This window comes from Asterias rubens, chromosome 20 (assembly GCF_902459465.1).
Source record: "Asterias rubens chromosome 20, eAstRub1.3, whole genome shotgun sequence".
Lineage (NCBI taxonomy): Eukaryota > Metazoa > Echinodermata > Asteroidea > Forcipulatida > Asteriidae > Asterias > Asterias rubens.
This window is the reverse complement of record NC_047081.1, coordinates 12159848-12185995: the sequence shown is the minus strand read 5'-3', so window position 1 is coordinate 12185995 and position 26148 is coordinate 12159848. Positions and strand designations below refer to the sequence as shown.

Here is a 26148-nt window from a genome sequence, read left to right as displayed (position 1 = left end):
TAATAATAATAATAATAATAATAATAATAATAATAATAATAATAATAATAATAATAATAATAATAATAATAATAATAATAATAATAATAATAATAATAATAATAATAATAATAATAATAATAATAATAATAATAATAATAATAATAATAATAATAATAATAATAATAACAATAATAATAATAATAAGACTTGTAATGCGCACATATCCACCCTGCTGGGTGTTCAAGGGTGTTCACTAGGAAATATAGCACATCAAATCATTTGCTAAAATGGCATTTGACGCCAACGGGGCACAGTTCTGGTGTGATAAACAATTAAAATAACATCCACCATGACATTTAAGGCGCCTGAGGGAGTTTTAACCATGATCCCACGTACTCCACAAATAAATATATAATTTTTCGGAAAAAAACTTACTATTCTACATGTTGTCAATGTGTTCCATTTTTGACCGATTAGGTCAAGCGATTCTGTTTGCTCTCTATCTAGTTTCAAATTTCAAAAGGTTAGGATTAACATTAAGCCACAAACACTTGTTTTTAGTCGGAGCTTAATTTAATCTTGTTTTGGAAGTAGTTTTTTTGGCAATGTCAACAAGCTCACCCGATGTATTTTTGTTTTACCTTTAACACTTTTGTTATTTATCTGGAAATAGAACAAAACAATATATAATGGTATGCAGGCTCAAGCACGCCTTGCGCAATAAATCTACAGGTCAGAGAGGGTTATTCGATTTGTATCAAGTTAAAGAATCGTCTCTGTCACTTGCTTGTTGATGATGGAGTTTTTTTTTCTGTGAAACCATCTTGCTGTTGGTGTTTTTGTTTCATTCTTTTGTATCCTATTTAGCCACTTAAAGTCTTAGTTAACAAAAAAAGCAAAGTTGAGCTTTTTATGATATATTTTGGGGCTATTTTATTTGTGCAAAATTTGATGGCAGCACCTAAATGTTCCAACCTGTTTAGGGGTAAACACATGCCTTTAAGAGCCGGTAAACGGAGAGGGCAAAATAACATAAATGTTCTCCAGTAATCTAATAGACTTGTTTGCATTTTCCAATAACCAATTTTAATAAAATTAACGTTAATCAGATGTAAATATACTTAAGCTTAGCTCTTACGGAGTCAATGTTATTTCAAGATAACTCGATTTGAACCCAGACTCATTTGATCTTCTTTATGGTAATTTGAGGGACATCTTTTAAATTACTGATAAACCAGAAAAGTTCAAGGGAAAAGTCAGGACTTACGCATCAATGATGACTTTGTAATCTAAGATTCCAGATATCAGCTTAGCTGCAAACCTGAAAAATATATGTTTATAAAACGTCATTATGTTGTTATTTATAATTATTATCTACATTTATACATGAATAATCGATCTTTACCATTCAGATTGTGATGTTAAATTGTTATGCACTGTGATTTGTGCCAGTTAGAAATGGCTAGAAAGTACAACAACAAGACAATAATATTTAAAGGATGGTTTAACCCAGAAGAGACGCCAACCCCACCCTTAAAACGCTGCCACTATTATTTGCTCTGTTTCAGTTATTAATTGACACAGTCTACACAAAATATTTGTAAACACTTCATGACGCACACTACAAACTAATTACAATCTGTTTGCATTTGTTTTCAAACTCAAACTTCTGAGTGGAATATTACAACGTTAACCAACTCTTTACGGCTTCCCATGCGGGGACGCCATTTTGAATTTGGATATTTTTCGCAGTTCCATATGGTGTTAGAGTACTAACCGTAATCTCTGGCCCTCGTCTCTGAAGTGCTGTTTGGGAAACACCATCCCGGGGTTGGAGTTTAGTGGAAGTGGTAGATGATTTTTCAAGTACATGTCGTTCAGCCACCATCTGTTAGACTATTCACGGGAAATTAACAAACAGATGAAAATTAATTTAAACACACACTTTGGGTAAGTCAAGTTCTGTGAGTAGTTATGAATTCACAAACTTTGCCACGACAAAATCGACGACGTAATGTGAACGATTGTTCATTTATCGTTGTTCTAAAAAAATTCAAATTGTTTGTTTGACAACTAGTAAATGTAACCTCTAAAACTTTGCTCTCTTTGTTGCCTTGCCTTACAGTTTCGCCTAAAAAAAATATTCTTCAAAGTTTATCGACATTGTTGAGTTAACATATCGTCGCAGAGTAACTTTTACTTTGATACAAACAAAAGAAGAAATATTGGCATTTGGGGGGAATTTTTACACAACCACGCTACGGTTATCTCTCAAAATGTAAAAGCACATTTAAACATCACCTATTCGCTTACACCAAAACTTGAGTGAATGTTCAAAACATTTTGTGTTTCCCTTCAAATGTAAATTCTAAACAAGATGTAAGGAATAACTGGCAATCTGTTTTTTAAGACTATATATACTTACCCAGTTGGTAACCGACTCCGCATACTCCAATAGTTTCTCTTGAAGATACTCTCCTTGCCCGCCAGTCTTGCCAAACTCACGTACAAGATTCTCAGTTCTATCATATTGTTCCCGGGAAACGGTGGCCCGTATCGACTGAAGGTATCTCACTAGTGTGTTATGGAGAAGCGGTACGGGAAGTCGAGGTAACGGTCTCTGAGATAAAGAAGACTTACAGAGTGAGGTTTCAACATTTATTGTTTTATGTCAACGGACCTTTATATTTTCTCATAACCAGCACATTGCTTTAAAAAAAATTATGGTCACTATGGGAGTGCACTGTTTGGTTTTGGTTGATGTGATCAAATTTACCCAAATCTAATAGGTTTATTGTAGTGTATCCGCCATATCTCAAATAAGTCTGACGAACTAGTATTACATGAGACCAGCAGTGTCTGAATGTTTGGTTAGAGATATAATGTTCCGGACAATCCATTCTTCCCGACAACAAATTGTCAACGAATCCATCATGTCCAGACCTTTTACATTCTGCAATAATCTTAATACCTTTCATTACAAATTAAACGGAGTTAAATTAGCACTTTACAAAAGTACCACAAGACACAAAGTTATCTTTACACTTTACACGAAACACTATAAACAGAATTGTTTTCCCAATATACACTACACATGAAAGAAGTTATCTTTAACACTTTAAACATAGAATGATCGGTATGCATTTCAATGTTCAATTTAGCAGCTTTGACAGCTGTAAGTAACTGTACTGAGTTCTTATTGATTTTATTCTAGACGTATTAGGGTGAAACAGCGTTAACAAGTGATGCATTTACTAGCAATATTCTAGAGCTTTCCTTTCGATAACTACACGTGAAATGAAAGCACTATTGGGTTAGGTTACAGCATTTTGGTTACAGATGGGGACAAATACTAGGATAAATCTTTATTTTACCTTCGTGTGAAATGTCATCTACACAGAGCCAGTACAAGTTTTACAACCATTATCTGCAAAAAGTATTGCGCTGTACTTGAGCCAAAGAGACTTAGTACTCCAAAAAAAAACATTACCAGTGATGTATACAATATCTTGATTCATACAAAGAAGGCATTTTTGAACATTGTGTACCTACTGCCAAATAAAGTTGCAGCTCATACTTACGGATCAAAGAAAGTAGACACTTGTTGCAGTTACTTGACGAACAAATATCGTACCTTATCTTGATTCAACTAGAGCATGCAAACTAGTTTGCAAATCTCCTCTCACTGCATGCCTTATCATTAAGCTTTTTAACTTGTCTTAAAGGGAGTGAATATTCTTTCTTATGATTTTCAAATTTGCACTTAGGGCGATGACCCTTGTTTTAAAAGCAGGACAATTAGCCACTTACGCAAGGTTTACTTTGGTTATCTGTGAGCACTTAAACAATTACCGACCACTTAAACAAAACAAGTGGTGATTGCTTAAGTTATTTGTGATCACTTTAGTAATACATAAAACCTTTGGTACAGTTAATTATCGACGGGTGTCGGAAACGTTTTGGGAATTGGGAACACTTTTAACATTTTCTTATAAGATTAGGGACGGAGTTGCATGCATATGATACGTTAAAGTGAACACGGACTTAACTACAAAAACAAACTGTTTTTTGTTTTTCTATTAACATCAAGTTATATTATTTGAAACAAAAATTATTACATAATACAAAATACTTGGTTAGTTGGCAATCGGTTATGGTAGTACGCTAGTCCAAGAAATTGACGTGTCTTGCTTAGTTCCTGAGCCGGGATTCGAACCAGGGCCCACAGGAAGACAGTGAAGTTGGAATTGCAACTACACTCACCGAACAAAGAAAAACAATCGAGGATGCTTTTTGGTAAAGAACTCGGTTAAATTTAGTTTCAAGTAATCATCATTGGTGGGTGCGTTCTAAAAAGGAACCCTCCAACAATCTTTAGGCTCTTTTCGTCTCGTCAAGACGGGTCCAGAGTTAGGCTCTTTTCGTCTCGTCAAGACGGGTCCAGAGTTAGGCTCTTTTCGTCTCGTCAAGACGGGTCCAGAGACTCTCGCTGTAATGTGTTACAGGAATCGGATCGTAATGGACCTTAATCAGCCGGAACATAATCATCGGCCTCACTGAAACTTCATGTATGGTCTGGCACCTTGCCTCGAGGTGTAATTAACGTCACTCAGTTGCTACAAGAATATGACGCAGACTATAACTAGGTGTTACTTGATAATTTTGTTGATGGTTTGTCAATTCTGCAATGGATACAAATATGCTTCGGTGAGCTTGCAATAATAATCTGGGGGATGATTTCACTACGAGCCCGATTGGTTGCTAATTCAAATTATGACGTCAATTTGGTAATGTCCATGGTTTGGTAAGCAGTGAATATCTTCTCTGACAGTGACGTCAATGAAGTTTTCATAATTGTTTGATAACTGGAGATGTTCCTTCTTACTAATGGGACATGAAGCAGTTACTTTTATTTGATCATCTCACTCAAATCATCTAAACTATTAGGTCAAATCACAAGAGAACATGATCTGTATTTCACTCGTTGGGTTCCTCGCCTCCGTTTCAAAACAAAAACATATATTCAAAAATTATTATTTTTGATATTTTGTACAAGCAAATCTGTTTTTCTTCGCTCCACCCTAAAAGTTATACTGTTTTCACAATTCTTAAAGGAACACGTTGCCTTGGATCGGTCGAGTTGGTCTTTGAAAAGCGTGCGTAACCGTTTTTTATAAAATGCATATTTTATGGGTAGAAAGATGTTGTAAAAGTAGAATACAATTATCCACACAAACATGCCTCGAAATTGCACGGTTTTCCTTTTACCTCGTCGACTAACACGGTCGGCCATTTATGGGAGTCAAGTTTTTGACTCCCATAATGGCCGACCGTGTTAGTTCGCACAGTAAAAGGAAAACCCGCAATTTCGAGGCAAACTTGTGTGGATCATTGTGTTCTACTTTTAAAACATCTTTCCAACCATATGCATTTTATAAAAAACGGTTACAAACGCGTTTTATAGACCAACTCGTCCAATCACAGGCAACGTGTTCCTTTAAGAACAAACTTCAATAACGTGAGACTTTTGGCAAAGTGTGACAAACAATCAAAACGAACTTTCCGAAGTATAACATGGAATTAATTTGCCTTTAAACCAAGCAAGAGTAGCATATCTACCGGGGAGCAGTTCTATAGAAGATGGCGCACTGTTCTTTCCTTAAAACCATTCCAATATTTATTCATTTCACGGCGGTTACTTAGTAAAACAGAAAGGTCAAACAAAACAATGTTACGATTTTGGCGCCTACTAAGGTGTTTCCCGAGGGGCATGTGCTCCTAACACCCCCCCCCCCCTAATCAACAAAACCAAGTCTCGCCACTGTTTAAAAAATCACACAATTTTGTTTATCTCCCTTGATTGAGCAATCAATTTATGTAAATCAACACAACCAGGCGAACCAACCATTTATGATAAATTTGAACCGTCCTGCTGCACTTTTTCGTAATTAAATATTGAGAGCGCAAGTTTATAGCTATAAGAGGGATCAAGCGAATAACTTGCAATTCAGAATTCGGCAATAGTACCAATCATTCATACGACCCGTCTTAAATTTGATACCGTATCAAATGAAATTTAATGGAAAGGCCGATTCCAAATGACAGAGTTTACTTGATTGTGCTGTTTTAAAGGGACAAAGTATACAACACTTCTTGAGGAGTGAAGACAAACGTCATCTTTCTTTAAGAAAGAATGCATTGTGTTTTTGTCTGATGACATTTACTTCAAATGTAGTTAAAAGTTACAACCTGTCCAGCAGGAGCTTTTCATTTGCAGGTACCCGTTTTCTTATTTTTTGTAACTTTTGGTTGTAAGATACTGTTTAATGGTTTATTCCAAAATCTTCTTCATCCGCAGATTATGTCAACCAACAATTTCACCTAAAGATAGGTTCACCAGATTGTTCTCTCAGTTGTAGCATCAAAGTATTACCAATTTTTTAATTTAAAGGAACGTTACAGAATTGGTAAGAAACAAAAATCGTGAAGATCACAGATTTACATAAAACTTACACGGTCTAATGATGGTGATAGTTGAAAACATCCCTTGAAATATTTCTGTCTGAAATGTGATATTTGATGGGAAATAAATAAACTATACTTCGCGTTTGGAGTTTATCGCTCAGTGAGCGTTTTATTCATTTTTATTTTGGCATTGATGCAATGCAAAATTTGTAATCGGTTTTTCACTATTCTCTCGTGACACAGATGGTCGATCGATCTCAAACTTCTTCAGGGTTTGTCAGTTTATGTATATGGTGGATTACATAAAGTGTTTACACTGCCAGCAACTGTTTTGTTAGCAAAAACAAATTATGTAATGTTCCTTTAAGTATCAATAACATCTAAATGCAGTCAAGAAATGTGAGAACTAACTTGTCATGTTTGTGTTATTCACAAAGTGTTACAGACTCTCAATGTTTTTAGTTACTAACAAGATTACATAGATTTTAATTCGGATGGATTAGGAAAGAAACGCAGCGAGTTATTGTTGTTTTTATTAGTATTATTTCTGGTTTATTAAAACAATGTATACGATAGCCATGGGGCTCATTTACCACAAAATAATTGTTAAATACAATGGCACAGTGGTGTTAGAGTTTGCAATAAATTATGCACTAATAATCGTTTTGTTTTTACTCCATACCAAAGGTGACTCTGTTTGTGGACTGGATACGGCAGACTTTCCGCTTATCACTTTGTGGTTATGAGTGGCGCTAGATTAGACAAAATGTGCAAACATTTATGTACTGACCAATGTTTATAATTATTATGTTTGCGGGCTTGAATTTTAAACAAAATTCTTAGAATATTCGACAAAAGTTGACACCTTTGAGTAACAACCCTCTGATATCCATAAGCTGCATTACAGTATGTTGCATATATATTGTTGGACCATCTGTTCAAATTGTGCATGTCTCACGTTTGGCCTGCAATACTTTTTTTAAAGTCACTTGAAAAGCTAACGATGTTTTTCAGCAATAAGTTTTTTGTCATTTTACAGTTTGACATATAGTTAGACGGATATAGAGTGGCTCACAAAGTGATAGCAGGGCGATGAAGACTGAGGATTATTTCGAGTCCTTGCAATGATATCGAGCGGTCGCAATGACTTCAAGCAATCCAAATCATTTATTTTGTGCTGTCGAAAAAAAAATCATTTTGTACAAAAAGGGAACAAAAAAAGGTTGACTTTTGTTTGACCTTATCAATTTGTTCCATCTGTCCCTTTAGGGTGTGGAATCAAAAGGATTACTCATGGTTCGTCATAACTCCGCCTAGTCGAACAGTATTTCTCAATGGGTCTTGTTCCCATCTTACTTGACGTTTCAACTCGTTTGTGTGTAGTCTTCATCTTGTAGATAATTCGTTAACAAATCAAACACAGAAGCGAAGTTGTTTATTGTTTATTCTTGTGGGGGGGGGGGGCTACATGTTTAAGAAAACCGATATGTTAAGCAGAAAACGGACGAGCGTAAAAGCTGTAAATAGGGTAAGTGGGCCATGGTGTGATGCGAAGCGTAACACACTCACGATTCTTGTGTCTCCTCTACAAGTCAACTAACCGTAACGTAGCAACCTATTGGGAACAGACAGTGTAGACGAAGGAAACTACCATGTTACACCACTAGCCTGATAAGTCGTTTCCCGTCTTATATCTCTTCTCTCTGAAATGTCATCGTCATCTTTAAGGCGATTTGGTTAAGAAGTTCCCAAAATGAGCTCATTGTAAAATTAAACCGATATTGATCTCGCCAGGCAAATTATTGATCAACTCTTTTTAGAATTGTCCCTCCAGATAGTCGCTGCCCTTTAATGTTAAGTGTGGAAAAAACAAACCGAAAATTAAACTACCTTTAAGTAGCTCTAATAATGAGATAGTTTAGTAGCGAATATAAAGTTCGCATCTCAGTCGTATTATTGTATTTATTTATTTAGTTATTTATTAACGATTGTAGATCGTACGTAAGCTTTTCAAACTCGCAAGCTTTGAACGAGCATGAAACCGACTTTAAGTATTTCTTACCGATAGATAACTTGAATTACAAATCCAAAAGCTCCATAAGTATCTTCAAAAGCATTACATGATACTGGATTTAAAAAAAATCTTCATTGCGTGGTGTTAGAACAGGACCCGCCTCACCCGCTCGCATCGCACGCGAAGATTAGAGTCCGGCAAGTCACCGAGACTTTGATTCAATTAGACGGGGGAAATAACGCCCTTGGCTGGCAGTGGAACGTCTCAACACTCGCCCGTCAATTCATTTATCCCTAAAGAAAATCAACACCTCGGATATCCGGTTTGAAAAAATATCCTTCAATTTGCTTGAAAATCAGCTTGATCAAAACCATGCGATTATATTTTCTGATTTACATATAAGATTGGATTTTCGGTTTAGGCGTTTGTTCTACCCATGTGGTAATCCCTTACTATCTTCGGGACACTTCTTGGAGTTTTTAATCAGGATTTAAAACGGAGAAGTGGGTTAAAATATCCTGACGTATTATAAAGTATTCAGCATATTATTGTTTAAACCGTTTGAATTTAAAACAAAAAGATGATATTTGATATAAAAAGATGAGGTTCCTACATTCTTTCGGGGTTTTAAAGTTGCTTCTGTCTTCTCATATTTTTTTTTCATTTTCATATAAAATGTAATGTTAATTTTAAACTTGCATTTTGTTGTCTTAACAAATAAAAATATCAGTATAAACCACAAGGGAAACTGACTGGGTAAATTTTGAAATGATTCGAACCAACGACCTGGTCGTTGGTTCGAATCCCACTCTAGTCAATTCTTTGTTCATCCCCAAAAATCAAAATCAAAATAAATACATATGAATAAAAGAGGCGCATTTGATCCAGCGGAGAGCCTATTGGGGCAGTTACTTCTTGAAAACGGAAATATGACTTGTGATAATATTTTAATGAAACATCTCCTTAAATAATGTTTAATATGGGTAAGAAAGTAAGATCAGACAATTAAAACTAACTTCTTTACATTGCTATGAATCCCACTTTCCAGAGACTCGCCTACTACATCTATGCATTATCATTTACAATAGTAAGATCGGATTACAAGAGCAGATATACTCCCAGTGGCAATAATAAATACTAAGATTCGTTTCTATAATATCAACCCATAGGCATTGACACACAAAGGCATCCCACAACTACATATTCCATGATGTAGTGTACTGTATACAGTCCACCAATGAAAGCTTGTTCGTAAGTTTGACGTCACTCCACTATGCCACGCCCCTTCGTACAAACCGGTTACACTGTTAACCAGAGGCCAGTAGGAGCTGATTTAAACTAGTTTTTCTCGAATTTATGCAAGAAAAGTTCAAGACCTGGCCTTTACAATCTTTCTTCGAAGACTGAAGGTCCTCCAAGAATTATCAGTTGTTAACGATGAAATTGGGATTTCTTGTAAATTACACGCAAACGTATAGCCAGCTTTGGAACCGAAAGTAGAGACAAATTTGAGCGCGCGTGCGACGCAATTACTTAATACCAACAGGGTAAAAGAAATTATAAAAGGCATAAGTTTTCATCCTAATTTGGTTTAGGTTACAAACTGAACCCTAAATCTTTCTACTTTTTCCAAATTGGACTTGAGTATTAATTAGGATTCTGTTAGATCTTCTAAAGACTGTTCGAATTTAAGACTACAACGTAACACGATTGGATTCTCGAATAGCAAAAGTGTATAAACTAACAACTTCTCCAATGGCTGTTTAATCGATCAATTTGTCACGCCGTCCTGACTGAAATCAGATTGTAATAGATTGAATTTCAAAAGCAACATCATAAAGTTGCAAAACATCTAGTCTGGAAGCACGTCCGACAAATTTCTAAGATGACTTAGTTTGATTTGATGTTTTTCTCTACAAATTTGCCCAAATTCGACATGTCAAGCTATCAGAGTGATGGAGACGGACTATTCGGCTGTATCTTCTTAGGATGGCTGGCATGTTCTTTGTATTGTCCCCTTTATTCCATTGCAGTTAAGACTGCTGATTGTGGCTTTGGGGAAAAGGGATCTGTCTTATGTCAACCTTCAAGTCTCGGTTTGGTTAGGCCTACCTGAATTCGAAAAGGATACAGACAAGATGGCTGCGTTTGTGACAAACAAGACCGATTGGGCATTGCATGGTGAGGTATCAATGTTTTATGGTTTGCGGTAGCACCATGTGTATATATAATCTATTTGCTGTGTAGTAAACGGTGTTCTTTGTGAACTGTAAATTCTACTACCGCAAAGTAGTTTTTTATTCGGGAGATTTTACCGCAAGAACGATGTATCCACACACAAAACAAAAACTACAATAAATAAAATGTGTTCAGGGCAGTCTGTGGAGCAAAACCAACCCATTGTAAATATACACCTCAGACATTCTAAAAAGAGACATGGCTAGAAACAAGACACGACTCTTTTTAATCAATAAAATATACATCAGCATACCTTACATCCCCAGCTAGTCCAAACTAACTGCATGGACCTATTATTAATAAATACATCTATACGAAGAAGTAGTGGCGAAGATATGCAAGGGAGCAGTCAGTTTGACGCTTAGCAAAATTTAGCATCCAATTAATCGCTGTTGGATCAGTTACTATATTTAATTCAAGGGCGAGTGCGGGACGATGCTTCAATTTCACGCGGGTGGTTAGGTGCGATTACACTGGGGCTGAGTCCGTCAAGCTTTCTGCTCGATGGCATGAGACCGTCCGGTGAGAATTGTCGATAGGGCTGACTAAAACCCTGAATAAAACCACAACTCCCTCATCATGTTCTGTGGCCCTTTTCGAAACCACGGATTCGGCTGTGAATTCGGCCCAGGCTAGCTTGGCCCCGCGGTTGTGCTGGTAAGTAACTGCGCGTGCTTTGCGTTATGTGCTCGGGACTTCAGACGAGAGAACGGAACCTGAAGCAGAATCCAAAATGGCAATTGGAACATGTGATATCACACTTGTGTGTTTATTGTGTGAGAAATAACCTCTCTCTAAAAAACTACGTTACTCCAGAGGAAGCCATTTCTCACAATATTGTCTACGTTACTCCAGAGGAAGCCATTTCTAACAATATTGTCCATTACCCGTTACCAAGTTAGTTTTTATGCTAACAACTATTTCGAGTAATTGCCAATAGTGTCCAGTGCCTTAAAAACAATCAAAACTTTAGCTGGGAAACTGAGTTTTGGGGGGGTTGTAGATTGAACTCACCAACTGGATTGGATTATGGATGTCATCGTCTAGTTCACCGTTAGCCACGTAGCGGGTGGTGGTCACGTGGTTCATGTACTCAGAGGGCGCCCTCTTTACCCCACGCTGGTTCCCTGCAGATGTAACTCCGTTTGACACAGGCATGGGTCGCTGGTGGCCGTTTGCTACCTGTGTACACATCAGTCCCGGCGGCTGCCTCTTGTGGTTATACTCAAAGCTTTAAAAACAAAATAGAACATTTTGAGAAAACAAGCAAAGCTCAAAAACGTTTAAAGTAACTTGAAGGCAGAGTTATTTGTTTCAATGTTCTGTTTTTCTAGCTGTAAATGAAAATATCTGTCTTCAGGCTTTACCATATCCAAGTTGAATTCTAACGAAGCCTCTTTAGTTTTAAAAGACAATTTTACAATTTTTTGCAAACTCCCAGGCATCTTTCACCATCAATACCTAGGTAATTTGTACAGATCCAATATTTTCATTCTATTTTGCTTTCGATACCGCCGGATGAAAATCATAGTTTCGATGTAAATTGACCGACTTAGTGTCCTAACGTGAGATCAACCTCCTGATAGTAAAACAACCTCCAAGCAAATTCCTACAAATCCTCGACTCTTTTTACCACTATTGCGTCTTCTCTAAAACCCTTTCAAACGACTAGATTTGGTGGTTTGGATCTTTAGGAGTATAAGCAATTATTGGAAGCTTTGGAAGGAAATCCCAAACTCATGGTGAGCAAATAGAGCTAAGAAAATACCGTCACGGTAGATCTGAACAATGTTGCTTCATCAGTTCCCTGGTAGCTTAAGGGCATTAATGGGACTCACAAGGTATATGAATTGATGTAGCTACAGTAATGTGAAGCTGGAGTTTATAGGATGGTGATCGGACAACTTCACATCATGGCTGTTTTGCTCATAAAAAAAGGAACCTATTTAATCGAACGAGTCGCAAAATGTCTTAAAACCTTCCTCTGTCCTATTTCTGTTTATTGCTCATTTGTGGTTCTAGGTTTATGTGAAGAGCTTTGATCTTGTTATATGGGTCATCACATTATATGGATCATCAGTTGATTGAACACTGAGCAAGTTTGAGAAGCGACCATTTTGTCAACCACTAGTCAATATTCCATTGTTGACTACGCAGGAAATACATCCTAGGTACCAGGCAAAATCGCAAAATGGTCGGCTTTAACCCCTCGCTGAACTTGACCACTGATGTTGATTCAGTCCGGGTTTACCTCTATATTATATTCATCCATAACCTTAAGTGTGTTAAGCACACTCGATGTACTTCACACGCGTTGACCAGTATTTGCAAAATTGCTTGCACAAGAATATTGACCGCACAGATGTCCGACAGAATCAAGAACATAGCAATAAGCAGAACGTAATGTGACTATTTTCTTAAAACAAGTTACCAACCTCCCTTTTTGTCCGAGTAGATAAATTATCTTCCGTGATCCATGAGAGTAGAGTCACGTTTGTTGACAAACTAAACAAGTAATCAGGGGGCGAAATTGACGAAATTTGTTTCAATGTCCTAATAACCATGTTAGTGATTCCAAAACTACAGCCCTTTTCGAAACCACTGCTTCGGCTCCAGCTCAGGCTAGCTTGTGGTTGTTTTGACAATATTGTGCGTGCTTTGCGTACATGCTCAGGGCTTCAGACGAGAGGACCACCGAAGCCGAATCCAAAGCCGAAGCCGTGGTTTCGAAAAGGGTCTATATTTAGCTAAGAACGTGAGAACCTTTCCCGCGTCCATGGTACCCACACGTCAATACGGATCTCAACAGTGTCAATCAAATTGGCGCCAATTGGTTCAAGAACTACTAAAAGCAGACACGTGATGATGTTTCAGACGTGTGTAGTGATTGGTATAAAAAGAGAGCTTTTCTCAATCTTAAAGGCACTGGACACTATTGGTAGTTACTCAAAATAATTGTAATCATAAAAACTTACGAGCATAAAAACTTACGAGCAATAGAGAGCTGTTTATTGTATAATTCATTGTGAGAAACGGCTCCCTCTGAAGTATCGTAAATTTTGAGAGAACAAAATTCCCTCAAATAATAAAATACTACAGCTGCGGCCTTTATTGCGCATCTAGCTGACAGCTACGAAGTAATGCAACAAGGGTTTCTTTTTTTTTTTCATTCGTCTTTTTTAGCAACTTTGATGATCAATTTAGTACACATTTTTCCAGATTTGATTTATTTTCTGCATATGTTGGTATCCCAAAGGGGATTACTGGTCTTTGACAGTTATTACCAAACATGTCCAGTGCCTTTAATGACTGAGATTTGTTTCATGAAAGAGGTGCTCATTAGAAGCATCAAGCTTCTGCTAACCTCATATCTTCCCCATTACAACTTGACCCAATCATAAATTAGGTCCTTTATAGTTTAGTCGAGTCAATGTATGGTCAGTACGATAGATATAGAGCCTGCGCTTCTTGTTCAGGGCTGTATCAAATGAACGGAATTGTAAATTTGACATATTGAATTATACCCATTATGGACTTGACTTTGGGAAATTGTGACCAACAGTTTGAATCCGAAGATGGCACACTGCAAACACCGGGGTGTTAAAATTGACACCATCGGTGTTATCGCATAAAGATCCCCAAGAGAATCACAATTAACACTATTGGTGTTAAAATTACTACTAATGTAATTGTGTTGGCAGACTTTGGTGTTATTGCAAAACCGTATAATGCTGTAACGTTAGATTATTTCTTTGGTATATATTAAGTATACGATAACCATGGTGTTAATTGGTAGTGTATTTCTATCATCCAGACAGTCGCTAGCGTGGGCATATGTTAGGAGATTAATGCTCCATAGATGGAGTGAGTATAAATCACAGTATGGCTGTCATTTGCTGTCCCATCTGGGATATAAATTGACACTGATTACAACCTGTTTATTCCAATAAGGATAACATCAGATCGTCCAACAAAATATCCTGCGAATCGGGTAAACTTACTCTTTCAACTAAAATGTTCAGTATTTGTGTTAAAAAAGAAGTGTGTCAAAAGATTTCTTTTTAAGAAGATCGCAGTTCAGCGGAAACCTCACTCAGCCGTAACTAAAAACCTAAACAGATACTTCTCGAGATTGACTCATCGCCTCCTCATACATGCACAGCAATCGTCAACGACGCAGATCGACTAATGTTTTGGTATCGACATCTGAACAAATAACAATTCTCATCAAACCGAGTTTGGAGTATCGAATGATGAGGTACTTGTACAATCCTCAAGGAACATTAAATACATTAAGAGATAATGAATGTACATAGCATACATATCTCAATTTACAAATTAATTTATAACCGGTAACCCAAGCCATACTAAACACTTGTGTAATACATGTTTAGTACAAGTGGGAAATGTTGCAAATTTACACTGTCTGTTTTAATGTATACGTGTTTGTGCCTGAGTTTATGTCTGTATTTAATTATATCCCGCAACCAGAAGGCAGCAGAATGTCCCAAACTTGAAGCTATGACGTAATCATGTCTAGCATCCTGTGTAATTCAACGTTGATGAGTATTTATATGCATAAATAAGATACAATATGCATCAAATGGTAAATTCTGTTCAGAGATTTAACCGTCAGTTGCAGACGTTGATTGACACTCATCAAATTCACTGCACGTGACTGTCTTGTACAGAGGTAATTCTCAAACCAGTTCTGTTTCCAATTGCCCACTGGACAAGTTAGAGTTTGGATCGTAAAGGAACATTATATGGGGCATACCAAGCTGTTTGTTAAATTAAAATCAAAATTCCTCACAGCACTGTACTGAGAAAATTGATTATAAAGATGTTACTATAATCGATTTATAGCTTCTGGTTGATTTCAATCAGCAGACCCAAGTGTCACAATCGATTTTCCTATATGGCTATACCCTGAAAAGTCTGAGACAGATTGTTAGAGAACGTTGAACGTAGAGAAGTGCAGTGGCCTACTAAAAACAAAATGGCGTCTGTTTTGTTGCATCTACACGTGCTGATGTGGCGGATTTGAATTTACAGTTGGTCGACACGTCGAAAGTTCGGTCGCGGAAATTACAACCTTATAGACAACAACCTTACGAATCTGTACCTTGTTGGTTTCATGCATATACCTCAGGCTTCGTGAAAATTCTGTGAACAAAAATATCATCTCATGACATGAGTACTCACGTGTACCTCAGCATCCGAAGAAACAAATGTTGCTAAAAGAATATACAATCTTGACGGTAAATTCCAAGGGGTATGGATGGACACAATCTTGCCCAAGTTGAGATTTCAAATAAGCCTTTGGAGATCGTTGTATGTAATGAACAAACTTGAATGAGAAAAAGCTACTGCTTTTGAAAGTTGTAAACGAATCAGTGGAAATTTATTTCCATTATGCATTGAAAAGAACGAAGGGTTGACGTGTCAAGACCACCATCATTTACACCTGTATAAGCGTTGTGTTTCACTGAGTTCAACAGACGGAAGATGTAAAGTAATTGGGATCTGGTTAGGACAGATGTCGTGGTTTATAACAGTCCGGTAGTAAAGAGATTTGGGTTGGGTGTTGCCTACTATGGTTGCCTACTATGGTTGCCTACTTTGGTTACTTTGTTGTCTTGGTTGAAGATATTTTTTCTTTTAATTATTTCATTGCTGCTGCTGTGGTTTTTCACAATCACAAGCCCAGTAATTACTGAACAGTTTAAATTATTTGGACTACCTCGATTTCGTCACAAGCACAACACCTACAACATTTAAGAGGATGGCAGCCATTACTGGGAAATAGGTTTGGCACTTTCCATGTACCAATATTAGCTCAACCTTTACGTAATCATTCTCTGCCTGTTTAATTGGGAGAGGCAGTGAGTGGGGAAAGGTGCTACCGATACCTACCATAGACACGCCGTCACTCTCACCCAACTCCAACTACGTGCCTCAAACCAACCAGTCACAATTATTCAGTTTCGATTTTATTGAATCCATTAAAGCCACTAGTGGAAGTTGACTTTCTCCTTTAAATCTTAAGTGCAAAGTAGACACCCGGAAGATGTATCATGAGGTGGGGGGGTCACAAGGTTCAGTTTCACGCTTCGTTACGAACGTGGTTTTGAATATATTTGTCAATTGCTATTACTTCCACTGGTGTTAAGTTGTAAGAAAAAGGCTCCGGTTAATCTCAATGCTACACTTTTGGTAGAGAACACTCAGCCCTTCATGCATAGTTTAGAAACATTTTAAACATAATAATTTGTATTTCCAGTTGAATCCTCTTCCTTTAAATTGTTCTCTTTACACAAACAAGGAGTCATCAATATGCTGGCTGAAGAGACTACTTACTTACGCCTACGGATGGCATGTTCAATTCAATAATAGCCAAGTTGACGGTTGTGGGAAAGTGTTGCGGATTTGTGGTTCAGGACTGTCCCATGACAACGTGTTAAATGAATAGTTTTATATGAATAAAAGTATAAATCCACAGCAACCCTTTCGACTACTAATACATGTTAATGAGAACAAACTGGACCAGTACAAACCTTGCACCAGTAAACTGTATAAGGTTTTCTTTACATTTAATGTAATGAATAGGGTAGATGGCCTTAGCTTTCGATCCAATCCGGACCTTCTTCAGAGGTTTTCTTTATATTGGTGTATATAGGCCTTCTAAGGACAGGTAAGTCAAGAGACCGTTCAGTAATACTACCCCTGGTTCTTTTGGTGACGAGCATATCTTGAAACCATCTTAACTCGGTAGGAATATACAGCACAAGCAATCAAACATGATTCTAATCATTCAAATCATTCTTTATTGATTTTCATTAATGACCGAGATGTGAACCCACACTCGGAGATAACTGAAACCAAATGTTGAGTTGTGCTGTGTGTCTCTATTTGTGAATACCCAGACCTGTAAATAACATGAATCTAATCATTCCAATCATAATCACGTACACAGTAATGGTGATTCAAATCAAATAAAGTTACGCAAGGACACATGGTACCATGACCGGTATGTGAACCCACACTCGGAGATAACTAGACCAAATTCTGAGTTGTGCTGTGTGTCTCTTATGCCAAGACTCGTCACATTTTCAGAATATCGAGACCTAGATATAATTAAGATAGTTTGAAGACGCGTAAGCCTTAATTCCTCTGGATGACGACAAATATCATATCTTGGAGAGCTCTTTGTTATACAAAAAGAGGAACCAGGGTTTATTTTTCTCTTCAATGGAGCTACACGCAAGTACCCAACGTCTTATTCTCTTTATTGTCCTGGATGGAGGTCTGTACATGTGTCGGTTTGTGCCCAGACAGAGGGAGTGTAGAATTATATCAGAAATCAGAATGAGACTACAGTTACGCAAACCTATAACCTATTTGTTATTTTCTTTGTGACAATAGACTCTTTGTTCAAAAATCAATGAGCATCTCTTTCAGTAAACAAAAATAGCCGGTTCCTTATAAGGAATAATTATTTATTAATGCCGGGAATAAAAAAAAAAATAATTGCGTTCTAACAAGACAACATTTGGAGCACAATTTGTTTTCGACACTGCAGTTTGAAAATGCAATCTAACAGTATTCCTTCTTCTTCTTCTTAGACCTTGAATTATATGTTTTCATTTCAATCAACATTTATTGCCATATTATTTGGTGAAAAATGAGAATAATAAACAAATTAAATATAATTATTTAAGTCGAAGACAGTCAAGAACAGGTAAAGAAAATAATGAATAAAATTGAAAAAAGCATAATGTAATGGATATGGAGCAAACCAATATGGGGGCATTTACAGAAGCCAGAAAGCATTTTTTTTTATGCCTGGCTTTTTTTCTCTATGTTTCTGTGTATATTTGCACAATGTTAAACATTTTGTCTCCCCTACCGTTATTTGGCGGCCATTCTTAATTAGTCTTGTCAATGTTTCTAGGAGCTAAATCAGATTTGTTCGACCGGCTTGGGATCTTGTCCTTACATTGTATAGACTTGTCTAGGATTATTTGGTCTCGGTGTCTGCAGAAACTCGTAAACATTGCCACAGAATAAATTTCCGTTAAGCATTCCGTCTGCGCTTCCATACATTTCACTCTGACCGATTCATACCTTTTTAAAGGGTTTTGATACCTGCTGTGGATCAAATTGTGTACAATGGCATGAATCCCTACTCACTGTGAATAAAAATGTATATGATATTATAATCTACCTTTACAAGTTACAGCTTCAATAGTTGTCAAGTTTTTGAGGAGAAAAAATGTGAAAATTACCGAGCAATGTTTTCAGGAGAGTCGCGTTAATCCGTTGTACATGCTAAAACAGTTTTCATTTCACTGAGGCAAAAAATATGTTAGTGAAAAAATTGTTTTACTCGTCCCTCAAAAACTACAGCATCTCAGTAGGTAATATTTTAGGGGAAACACCTTTCTACCATCATTGTCTTCAAACTGTGTAAATTTATTGTCAGTCTGTAGACGTTTGTGTTTTTGTGTCGTACAAAGAAAACCCAAACTCTTCAACTTGATTTTAAAAAACAAGACAGCTCAAGTTGCGCATACATACTGTTTTCTATCATTTGCCAATGGCCTCTCAAAAAAAAAATCAATTTCTATGTTTCAGTGTGCAATCAGCCTTAATTGTCAATAAAGTATTCATTGAGCATGGGTTATACATGGGATATACAAGTCCACAAGATACATAAACAAAATGTATACTCTCCATATCTAATAATTTAATAGAATTTCTTTTGCAGTCTAAAATTAAACTAAAGGAAGAATAAAATCTGGTTTAGTTCACAGCTTAACTCATTTGATCATAAACCCGTATGTTTAATGTGACACTAATTTTGAGAGCTCAATTTTAGTTCCATTTCATTTGTAGTGATATAGGCCTAATTTTTGCAGGTCTTTTTAAAAAGTATACTCAATCACATGTGGTACTCAGGATTTTTCTACCTCAACCCGAAATCGCCCTTAATCAAAATGTCGCCGTTTGCATGCAAAGGTCCATTGTACGAACCGCTCTGATAGTGACTCAATTGGCTGCAATGTTCACTCGTAAGCCATGGTCATACGTGGAAAAATATCAACATCTAAACTTCCGGGTCTTAAACTCCGCCATGAAACTGGGTTTAGTATCGCATCTTTAAGACGCCGTGCAGTATTTATTTTGGGACCCTTTCCCCATCCCTTGACATGGAACCTTTCGGTCACCTAAAAACACCTTACCGAGGAAAAGGGCAAGTGGCTGTTGAGTGAGCCCTTGACAGTGTGTGTCCATAATTAAATACACTGGTTTTACAATACACCGGATAACGAAGCAAGGCCTTCATGAATATGACATTGCTAGTGAGTAGAGTGTTGTTTTCCCCGGTGCAGTAACATTAGCCACGTTGGAGACTTTGCTGACTGGCAAATGCAGCTCTGGGTTTAGACTGAAACTTATAATGCTCTATATCTTTCATTGGGTAGTGTTAGCTCTAAAAGAAATATATATTACAAACCCGATGCTTTGATCGGTGTGATGTAACCACATTATTTAGATTTGTTCAAATGGGGATAAAGCTAACAAACTCAACCATTAACACTCAAATCAACATAATTTATCCACGCAAAAACTAAGATTTATTTGAATCCAACTCATTTTAAATAATTTATTGTCCATATGACACACTGATAAACATTGTTTAACTAAAATACTACACTAAAATCATTGGTACTGTTTTTGCAGAAAATTGTTAACTTTATCACCTTCAACTTCCACCCAATTGGCCTTGTTCTAACCATTGTGTGTCTAGTTCCCTGCCTTAAACGCAGTTTAATACAGGTAATTCACGTTGGTCAATACGGTTACCATACTTGGACAACCTCGCTTAATAATTTCAGCAAATGTTGATAAATAAAAGTGTCTCAATCCATAAAATTTGATTGATTAAGTTATAGATTTATTTCAAACAAAATGTTATTATTGTATCATAAAATGTATCAGTTCATGTTATTCATGAAAAAAAGGACAAATTAATTTAAATCTTGTTGACAAGCATGTTGTTAGTACCTTACACCCTAATACATATCAGCTTAGAACTGACCCTGGTTCCGGCTTGACCTATTTCTGGTTAGTTTACCTAGAATCGGTGTCCAACTGACCCGAAACTTTGTCAAACTGATGCAGAATAAGAGTCCAAATACACAGGAGTTTTTATTGGTGTGAATACCACGTTAAACTCTTTATATCATTTTCTATATACATGATTTAAATAAAATTTACATTGATATATTTGTTTTATAATCCTTTCCAAACCTTTACAAATATGAACAATAATATACCAGAACTCTTGAAATTTTTTACCTAATTATATAATTTGTTGTTAAACACAATGCGCAATAATGATTTTTACAATACTGAACGTCTTTACGATTTCTACATTTGTTATTGCCAGTTTGGAAAGACGGGTAGTGGTCTAAACTAAATAATATATACCATCTTATAGAACACAATTCTTTATACAAAACATTTGTCAGTTCTCGAATTTCAAAGCATGCACTTTGAAGAAAGAACCAACAGTACTTTCAAAAGCAGCGAATGGATCAAACCTATTTAGTTAGCATCGGCTTAGATCTAAGTAGATAGAGAATCATGTACATATAGCCTATGGGTAGTTACAATATGTCAGCATGTTGGTTGACGATGTCTTTTTGTAATACACGGTATTATGAGCCCCTCGGGTGTGCTCTTATTCCGTGTGTCTCTAGGGACTAAAAACTAATTGGCTCAACTTTAGAGCCCGTCTATACTTCACTGTGTGGCATTTCAACTTGTCTTGCATTTCATCTTTTTTAAGGACAACAGATCGAAATGCATTTTATATGTTTAGCATTTTGTAATTGCCATTCTTATTATGGTTTGTCTATTTAGTTTTCTGTTGTCTTGATAAAAATGGGACGATAAATTTAATTGAGTTTCTAATGACAAAGAAAATAATTCGACTATTAACTACACATCAAAACGCTCATGACGTCATCTGATAAACTGATGACGTCATTGTATATACGGACTGTTCATGGTGTTGTATTTAGGTTGGCGGATCGCAAGAATCATGTTAAGGCAAATTAATTACATTTCCTTTAGCTTTTTTTTTTTTGCCAACATTAACTCTCTTCCCATCTTTAGTTTATCTTTTTCATTTGTGGTTTCATGCAGAAACTATTGTAACTGACTAAGACAAGGTCAATGCTTGTAAATCTCTGGACCAAGCTACACTAGGCGATAAATACGGTGAATCGTCCCACAAAGCACGACGCAAACTAACAATTTAGCTTTATGACAATAATCGAGTTTACAAATTTAATTAAAGTACAACAAGAAAGTTTCTTAATAACAATTATTGATGGTTTTCTATTCAAAACGTAAAAATGTCTACATGCAACTCGCTGGAGGTCAGACACACGTGTTATTATTGTAAAGTGTCTGGTTGTTGAGTTGACAGTCAGATCAATACGTCTGATCAGGAAAAAATGCTCTCTGATTTATTCGTTTGAAAAGGGCTTCCAGAAGTTGATATTGAAATTAACCATATCATTTTGACAGTATACTTCTTCCTTAGTAAAGAATATTAATGGCTTATCTGGTGCCATAAAAGGATCTTTCGGATTTGTTTTTATGTATTCGTTTACGGTAAACACCAAAACATCTGCCTTGCTGTGTAGATTTTGGTTCTTTGGGAACTAGGTTTTGCCTTTTGTTATACTGCCATGGAATAGATGTCTGAACCATCCTGTTTAATAACTACTACCTGGGTAGAAGGTAGGATATCAGCCGGGACTACTACTTTAGCTTTAGTGGATCGCTGGGACTTCTCGTTATTTACTGCACTGCCGCCGAGTGGGTTCTTAATATTTGCCTTTTGGAGTACAATGTTTGGTTTGGGTGGATATGATCAGATTTAACCAAACATATTAGTGTCATAGTATTGTGTCCACCATACCTCAAGATGGCTTATTATTTGTATAATTATTATTATTATCAATGTTAAGTTTAGGATTGTTTATTTCTTCAATCATCATGATCAGTGAAAGCTCCGTAACCATGTTGATGAGCTATAGCACTTCGTACATTATCCTCAGTCCTGTTGATAACATTACTCGGTCTTCCCGTAGTCAAATGCCTACTGTCCGTAGAACTAGCATCATCACTATCTACAACATTACCATTCGGTACATTGCCGTTGACTTTATGCATCCTGAATGCGTTATGGTTGACATAGAACTTATCCCCTTCTTTCGCTTCTCTCTTCGCCTCTGCCTTGACCGTGTCGTAGAGCCCAGTAGCCGGCTCGTCCGTCAGTAGCACAGTATCTTCAAACTGCATCGGTTTCAGGTCGTAGACTTTCCGTAGAACAATCAAGACAGGTGCGTACGCGATGTTAAGAACTCCTATAAAGACGTTGAGATTGGTGAAGCCGAGACTTTGAACAATCTGACCGGCTAGGATTGGACCGATGGCATAGGCTAGGCAATAGGATATATCAGCAATGGCGTATACGCTACCATACACTGATACGTAGCGTACATCCACAAGGAAGCCTAGAGTTGGTAGTAATGAGGTATCTACGAGAGCTACTCCATAGCAAATACCGCACAGGGGAATGATCAGAACACCAAATGTCTCACAAGCGGGGACTATAAATGTACAAAGACCGATGACAACGAGTCCAATAGCGGCATATAGCCACTGGTAGTGCGGGTATCTGGAGGCAAGTTTGACAGTCATGACGACACCGAAGACATGGGGAATAAAAGCTGGTAACCAAATGATACCAGTCTGCCAGGTGACTGCCTGCATGGTATCCTTCATCCATATTGATATTGTGGGCTCGAGGAAGGCCAAAGAGACGTTGGACATGGAGAGGGCGCCCGCTACGACAGCAATGTATGGGTCAACGATGAGCTTGTAGATGGGGGTACCTTTAGGCATTTGCCAGCGACGATCACTGTAGGGTTTAATAACGAACAGTAGAAGTAGGCCATCAATAACAGCAATCAAGGCCAGAGATATAAATGGCATTTTCTTCCCGACGAATTCGTACAGTACCCCACCAAAAGGAGGTGCCACGAGGCAGCCGAATGAGATGAACGCCAGGGCAATGCCCAGAGCTCGGGTACGTTCACTCTCGACTTGGAAGCGGTCGGCGATCATGGCAAGACCAGAGGTATCAGCGAATGCAGACCCCACACCTTGCATGCTCCTCGCCATGAACAAGACGCCATAGGATGTACCAAAAGCAAATATGGTGGTTGCTATGAAGAGGATGCTTAGTCCGATCACCATTGGGATATCATAGCCAATCTTATCAATAAGAGTACCAGAGAAGGGGTTTATCAGGAGTTGAACCAAGGCCTTAGAGGCAAACAGTAATCCAACGTAGATATCCTCATTCTCGTAAATCACATTGGGTTCAGCGGTGGAGTTAATGGTTGTATTACTGATATTACTATAGATGGGTTGAGCTGTAGCGATGATTTTATCCCATGCTCCGATGGATCTTAAGTAGTCTGGTATCACTGGTACGATAACCATGTAGAGCATGTTATCTAGGAGGAGGGCTACACAGACGATGACTAGAATAAACCGACGCTGTGCAGCTGGATTCTTAATACGCATCTTAGCTGTCCCTAGAAACTCAGACATTGTCTCTTTGGCATTCTCCATCTTCTCTTTAGCTGACTCCATATCCATCTTGTTTCCGGGTTTAAAGTGCTCCAGGTGGTAGCAGAGTTCAAATCAGGTGATTCTCAACAGGCCTAGTCAGCCTCGCAATCCAAGATCTTTAAGCTCTTCAGACGCAATAAAGATGATCTCCCATACTTTATTTAGTGTAGATGTTTTTATCCAGAGCATAACTTAAATCTCACGGGATTATATGAGAGTTATCGGTTTACAACCTCGTTCTATGATAAACGGTCACACAAACCCCCTGGGAAGGCACTCGGCATTGGATATTTTGCACACCTGTAGAAGAACACAGAAGGAAGAAAGTGTCTCGATTAGAACTGTTTTTCAAAGACCTCTAATATCCCATGAGTTTAGTTTGGGACATTTCAGGCTCCAGTAACTGGATGCTGTTCCCAGTTCAATTTGCATGCAAAATATCCACTGCCGATACCAACACAAAGCTGCAATGTCACGATTAGAAAACTCTGTATAAAATGAATAAAAAGAATTTAATTTTCAAAATATTCTGTCTGTTATTTTGTGTGATCATTTTTGTGATGAAAAGTCTTTAATATATTTTGTTCATGTGGAGATACAACTACAAAGAAAACAACGAGACACAACAAACTAAACAAATCAGAAAGAAAAAGTGAAGTTTGCCGTTTAAGTTTTGTTTATACATTTTTTGAAAGTAAAATTTTCAAGGAATTTGCTTTTCAGTTTCAAAACTATTGTCTATGCTTTGAACAAAAATAGATCTCAGTATGGTATGAGTAGAAATCCAGTGACTATTAAATAGTGTCAAACTGCAACGTGACAGATTATTGGTGACAATAAAAATGGTCAACACATTATTTACATCTAACATACATTTCCAAGTCATAGGCGAAAACAATCTTTCATGACCAACAGGACGATATTTCAATTATATGTTATTGAGTTCACATCAAGACATTCACAGTAATAAAACTCGGCCTGGATAGTATGTCAAACCTTGGTATCATGTATTCCACCAAATTCAATAAAGGTCTCTCTCAATGTGTGGGGCTAAACTAAACTCCATCACCGAATCAGCTACCTTGCTATAAATCAACATCTTAAATTTCGCGCCAGTGTAACACAGGTAAACATCCTAAACCAGAAACTAGGTAGGATAATGTGTGATATCGCACGTGGCGGGAGTTTGTTTAATGTAAAGTTATACCTTAGAGCGACAGTGAGACTGTATGCTAGTCCAGATATAGCGGCCGGTTGTCGAATTGAAGGTTCTTCTTTATCACAGTGGTTTGTATTATAAGGGTACGGCTAAGAGTAAACTTCACTATACTGTCGAAACGAACGAATGGCGTTCTGCTCGTTATAATCAAGGACGAAGCAATTTAAAACATTTGTTATTGCCAGTAAGTTGCTTATAAGCCATTCAACTGCAGGAGTTCAGTAGGGTGCAGCAACGTGCAGCATTTTATACCATGTGTTGATGCATTCACTAAGTGGACAAGCAGTTACAGGGAATCTTAAAAGTACTGGACACTTTGGGTAATTGCTCAAAATAAGTGTTAGCACAAAAACATAATTGGTAATGAGCAATGGAGAGCTGTTAACAGTAAACATTGTGAGAAACGGCTCCCTCTGAAGAGAAAGGGTTCACTTTTCACTCACAGATAACAGAAGACTTCAGCTGAATCATTTTAGTATACGTTTTATCTACCATTATTCTCTAA

At 37.2% G+C, this 26148-nt stretch overlaps 1 protein-coding gene across 2 annotated transcripts in view; it reads right to left on the bottom strand.

Annotated features, from left to right (window-relative positions):
• LOC117303738 (probable vesicular acetylcholine transporter-B) overlaps positions 1 to 26148 on the bottom strand; it is a 49379-nt gene that overhangs the window by 10563 nt on the left and 12668 nt on the right. Inside the window, exons 2-5 of one of the 2 annotated variants that reach the window (XM_033788048.1) lie at positions 11714 to 11930; positions 2408 to 2602; positions 1760 to 1878; positions 1250 to 1303 (exon numbers count right to left, since the gene is read on the bottom strand). In XM_033788048.1, the coding sequence (XP_033643939.1) occupies positions 1250 to 1303; positions 1760 to 1878; positions 2408 to 2602; positions 11714 to 11893 (548 nt within the window). In that variant the 5' untranslated portion in view covers positions 11894 to 11930. Of the gene's footprint in view, positions 1 to 1249; positions 1304 to 1759; positions 1879 to 2407; positions 2603 to 11713; positions 11931 to 20314; positions 24725 to 26148 lie in introns of those variants that run through there. The other variant, XM_033788049.1, reaches the window with a different exon arrangement.